This window comes from Anomaloglossus baeobatrachus, chromosome 2, assembly GCF_048569485.1.
Source record: "Anomaloglossus baeobatrachus isolate aAnoBae1 chromosome 2, aAnoBae1.hap1, whole genome shotgun sequence".
Lineage (NCBI taxonomy): Eukaryota > Metazoa > Chordata > Amphibia > Anura > Aromobatidae > Anomaloglossus > Anomaloglossus baeobatrachus.
The window spans coordinates 727,857,134-727,862,600 of record NC_134354.1 but is presented as its reverse complement, the minus strand read 5'-3'; the positions used below and the strand labels follow the sequence as shown (position 1 = coordinate 727,862,600).

Below are 5,467 nucleotides of genomic sequence, written 5' to 3'. Positions count from 1 at the left end.
ACGATGCCCGATGTGCGTCACTTACGACGTGACCCCGCCGACACATCGTTAGATATATTGTAGCGTGTAAAGCGCGCTTAAGCCTCCCAGGTCTAACAATATATTTAAATTGCAAAAGAACAAACCTAGTAAATAAATAGGAAAGTGAAAAACTATTAAGTCAAAACAACTGTATACTGTAATGACCTGGGCCCCGAATATATTGGGTCACACGTCTGGCAGCGGGATCGAGACACACACAAGCACTTTGTCAGTTAAACAGTCCAGGTGATTTATTCACATCCTCATAAACCATGCAGTGTAATGGACCACAGCCACTCTCCCGCAGGACAACAATATCTCACTGTCGGTTTAAACCGCCGAGTGTCCATACAGTTCATTCTCTGGCATCAGCCAATCCACATCCCCTTTTCTCAGGGTGTTACCTGTCAGTCGCTTTGTAGGTTTCAATATCTGCGTTTATCCAGGCTTGACCTCCAGCGAGACTCTCTCACTGGGCTCACTAACCAGGTCCTCGGACCAGCTCCGTTCGACGGCACCTGCTGTCAGTCCAGAGCCCCAGTGGACTCTGCAGCTCCCTGGACTCTCAGAGCCTTTTGCTGTCTCAGCATGCACATGATCTCCTAACCATGTGCTTTCAGCAAGATGGCTCCCACCTACTCACAGCCATAATGTGACAAACAGCTCCATTAAATCCCATGAGGCACACCTATGTAGGGGAAGTATGTGGATGGTCAGTCCCGCCCATTCACTTCTGACCATCCATGAACCCAGCCCTGAATGTGTACAACAATCCTCATGGAACTACAAGTCCGATAGAAACATTCTGGGTTTAGATCACAGAGGATTTCCGCCTCTGCGACACATACCGGCCTTCTACCACATTGCTGGTTGCATCCCTACAATACATAAAGAAACAGTACAAGCCTGCTGTAAACTCTATTGCAGCTAGGTGTACAGAGTTTTATTTAAGGCTTTACAAAAGGTTCGACCTTTTTTCCTCCCTGGTTGTAATTGGCCATTTTGACCTTTCAGCACATGTTGGGGGACTGATTGACAGAAAATACTTTTACGGCTATTCTCGCTGTATAAATGCTCGCTTTTCATCACAGGACTGCTACACTCCTCACAATTACTTCTGCAATGAGAATTCCTGGCAAATAAAGATGAGCAGACCCGTGAATGTTCGGGTTCAGACAGACTTAGAAAACAAAAGTTTGGTTAGGGAACTAAACTTGACCCCGGATGCTGATGTGGCACCCTGGACAAGCCAGGACGTCACAGGTACTGCAACAACACACCCCACACCCCGGTTAGGCACATCAGTCACACACGGAAATCCTTGTTGCCTCCCTCCAGGGGCTGATGTCCACACCAGCACCATTCGGCAGGGCCCCGACCAGGCTTGGAGTCGCCGTTAAACTGGTCAAATGCGTCAGCGATGGAAACCTCCGGGGTTCCCCAGCAGCAAAGACCCGACTGAAGGCAACCGCTCAACCGTGAAGGGAAATACAGCTACCGCCACAGCTAGAGTTCCTAGGGCCAGAGCCTGCGGGCAAAAAGGGGCTCCTCTGGCAAACACACCGCTGGGGAGCGGGCTACTGGTGGGAAGCCATCGGAGCCGAAAACACATCACAGGTGCAGGGAGAGACAGTTACCGCCAACCTACCGGGAGTTACCACCGCAGCTGGCTGCGGGACCCATCCATCCAGCCGTTTGTTTTACCAGAGACTCCGTCTACGTTATTGGTTGAGTGAGTACCACTGCGCTGCCCCCGCGACTCTGCACCTCACAAAAACCCGCCATCCACCTTCCAGTCACCATCACCGGGCCCCGGGACCACCAAGACCCCCCTACCCACGGAGGGGAGAGAAACATCTCAGCTGCTCCCTGTCATCGCTCCCGGGATCCCCGTTCAGAGCAGCGGTGGTGCCCCAACCTCACCACAACCGTGGGTGGCGTCACGAACCGACTTCCCAAACCTCAACAATTATTCCCCCTTCACTCACGGACGAGGAGCGCCGCTTGAGTCCCCGGATCCGGCCCACCGCTCGAGCCACCGAGCAGCAGCAGCGTCGGACCCGAGCGTGGTGAGCGCAGCGTACCCTCCCCGCCCGCGACACTGAACCTCAAACAAATCAATGAGGACCCGAACCTCTGTGCTAGAAAATGGCTATAAAATGGTAAGGGGCTGAAAAAAAGAAGCAAAATAGGGGTTAGAGCAAAACAATTATACATATAGTGTTTCCCAGAAGGTAACACTGCAGTCAGTCTATTATGGCCCTCTCATTAAACTACATGACTATCTACTGCTACCACCACCCTCTGCCAGCATCTGACTGGTTGCAGTTGGAATTCTATACACGCTCCCCCCCTTCCCTCTGTGCTGGAGTCTGTTATTAGTTGCAGTCAGTGTGCTGTATTGTAGTGGAAAAATAAATAAATGAATTTAAAAAATGAACTGGGCTCCCACTTGATTTTTGATAACCAGCCAATATAAAACAACAGCTGGAGGCTGATATCAGACTAGGAAAGGACCAGTATCCATTGCTCTTCCCATCCTAATAATACCAGCCCTCAGCTGTCTGCTTTGCCTTGGCTTGTTATCAGAAATAGGGGGGACCCCATGTCTTAATTAATTGAAAAAAAAAAAAATGGTGTGTGGTCCCCCTCATTTTTGATAACCAGCCAAGGTAAAGTTGATAGCTGGGGGCTAGAATTATCAGAGTAGGAAGAGCCATGGATATTGGCCCTTCCCAGCCTAAAAATAACACCCCGCAGCCGCCCCAGAATTGACGCATCACATTAGATGTGCTAATGCTGGCACTTTACTCAGCTCTTCCCTATTGCCCTGTTGCAGTGGCAATCTGGGTAATATATGGGGTTGATGACAGCTGTCAATTGTTAAAAATCACAGATGTCATCAAGCCCTAGGTTAGTATATGTCTCTTTATGAGACAACTCCATTACTAACCTATTAAGTCAATAGAAATAGACAGAAACACAGAAAAATCCTTTATTTGAAATAAAAAACACAGACACACTTTCACCCATTTATTAACCTCACAAACATCCTTGCATGTCCAACATAATCCACAACGATGTTGCACAACAAACCTCAGCTTTGCTACATCCAGAGGCGATGGTGAGCAGTGATATTAGAAAACAAGACCACTCACTGCGGCATCCGGAACACATTGATGGCAGCAGGGGAGCCCCCGGTTGTGAGAAGCTGGGATGTCAATGAGGTCACCGGAGTTGACAGCCAGAGGCTTCCACGGTACCAACTGTGACCTCAGGTGAACTCTATGCCAGATTGCTCTGCCACTGTGTCACACAATGCGACAGTCTAGCAGTCCGACAGTGAGTTCACCTGCGGTCACAGCTCGCATTTCCCACTCTGCCCTCTGTGTGAGCCACCAACTGTGATCGCAGGGGAATTTGCTACTAGACTGCTGGATTGTGTGGCAGAGCAGACTGGCAGCGAGTTCACAAATCATTACAATGGGCTTCTGGAAAGCCCCATCAGAATGCAGCAGTGGTTGTCCATGTGTACCACCATGTCTTCCATTCTCTATCAGACTGCTGAAGATAGCAGAGTACTATTTTTTCAGTCCCGTAGAGAATGAAAGGGCAGTGCTGCTATATTTTGAATGGACATTCCAGAGCCCATTTTTCGGATTAAACGAGGGTCCATGTTAAAGATTTCTGTGTTGTTACCATATGCTCCATTTTTAGGACTTTACCTCTTAAACATCCAGTATATGTCATTTGTATATACATCTAATACTGTGTGTCTATAACATTTTGCCTTTTCCATTGTAGGTGGCTCATATATGATGGAACAAGAAGAAAATAAGAGGACAAGGACAGCTTATACCAGAGCTCAGCTTCTAGAGCTGGAGAAAGAATTCCTCTTCAACAAGTACATCTCAAGACCTAGGAGAGTGGAGCTGGCCGTCATGCTGAACCTGACCGAAAGACACATAAAAATCTGGTTCCAGAACCGTAGAATGAAGTGGAAAAAGGAGGAAGACAAGAAGAGAGGCAGAGGAAGTGACCCAGAACAAGACTCTGTGGTGTCCTCAGCGGATATTATAAAGGATGAGTCTCAGTGTATGGCAAACACACCGCCCTCCAGAGACTTGGTGTCATCTCCTCTGCCAACGTCATCGTCCTCACAAGCCAACTCTGTGCCATCCTCCAGACAAGCTGAAAAGCGATAGAGATGAGGCGTCACCGGAGACTCTAAAGTATTACAGTATATTGAACTCAATAGACTTACATAACCTAGATAAGGCTATAGGATGGACGTCCTGGACCTGATTATTCATGTAAATGTGACCTATGCTTTACGTCGTAGTTATAGACCACGTATCACTTTATTGAAAGTATTCCGCAGTACAATACACAATGGAAGGCAGAAATATGAAGATCATCAGCTGGAATCTTATCAAGGCTCAAACCTCAACACAGACAGTAGAAGTACCCTGTGCCAGAATTGAATATGGACCTGTCTTATCCGATAGCTCATGAAAATAATTAGATGCTTTATTCTGAGCTATGATGTTTATTAGCTCAAGCCTTTACAGTCTGATTAATAGTAGGAGACTGCTTTTAAGATGGCGATGGGCCCTCTACCCTACTGGGTCCTTGCACAGCTGCACAGAATGCACCAATGATATGTTTATTTGTGTATCACAGAAGCAGTACTTTGGGGTTCAATGGAGGCTGTGGGCTCAAGATGGCCCTTTCATTCCCCACATGCAGATCCTGTAGCTATCTAGACTTAAAAAACATTAGCGAGGAGGAAGCACCAACCATGGGTGGAAATATCATTGTTGCAACCTATGCAGCCGCTCAGGGGCCCAAGAGGTAAGGGGGGACCTATTCAACCTCCATAGCAGGTGAAATTTTGCATCACGTTGAGCTATTGGACAGCAAAGGGACCACATACTGTTCTTGTTCAGGGACCCTCTTCTATCTGTGTCCTCCAGTGGATCCAATGACATACTGTCCTTCAACCCTGTTCCAGGAAAAAGGTTTTTGTCCAGCTCACCTGCTCAATGGAGACCATTACACTTTGGACCGTGCAAGGAGGAGAAGTTGGCAAGGCTTTGACAAATAGTCCAGAAAAAATTCCAGCAATCCAGTCCAAAGAATATTTTCTTTGTCTCGAAGAGACAGATTAAGAACAACACGTTGGAAACGCGTCCTCTTTTGGGCTAATGTCCACCCTGTAAAGGACTTTTTAATATGAATTTATAAATAAAAGATTTTGTATTTTTTAAAGAAAATATTCTTTGTTCTGGATTGCTGGAATTTTTTCTGGACTACCTGTTTCAGGACGGTATACAGTTAGGTCCAGAAATATTTGGACAGTGACACAATTTTCGCGAGTTGGGCTCTGCATGCCACCACATTGGATTTGAAATGAAACCTCTACAACAGAATTCAAGTGCAGATT

At 47.1% G+C, this 5,467-nt stretch overlaps 1 protein-coding gene across 1 annotated transcript in view; it reads left to right on the top strand.

Annotated features, from left to right (window-relative positions):
• Positions 1–4,724, top strand: part of PDX1 (pancreatic and duodenal homeobox 1) — a 77,792-nt gene extending 73,068 nt beyond the window's left edge. Inside the window, exon 2 of the mRNA XM_075334625.1 lies at positions 3,826–4,724. Within this exon, the coding sequence (XP_075190740.1) occupies positions 3,826–4,226 (401 nt within the window). The 3' untranslated portion in view covers positions 4,227–4,724. The remainder of the gene's footprint in view (positions 1–3,825) is intronic.
• Positions 4,725–5,467: the final 743 nt, after the last annotated feature.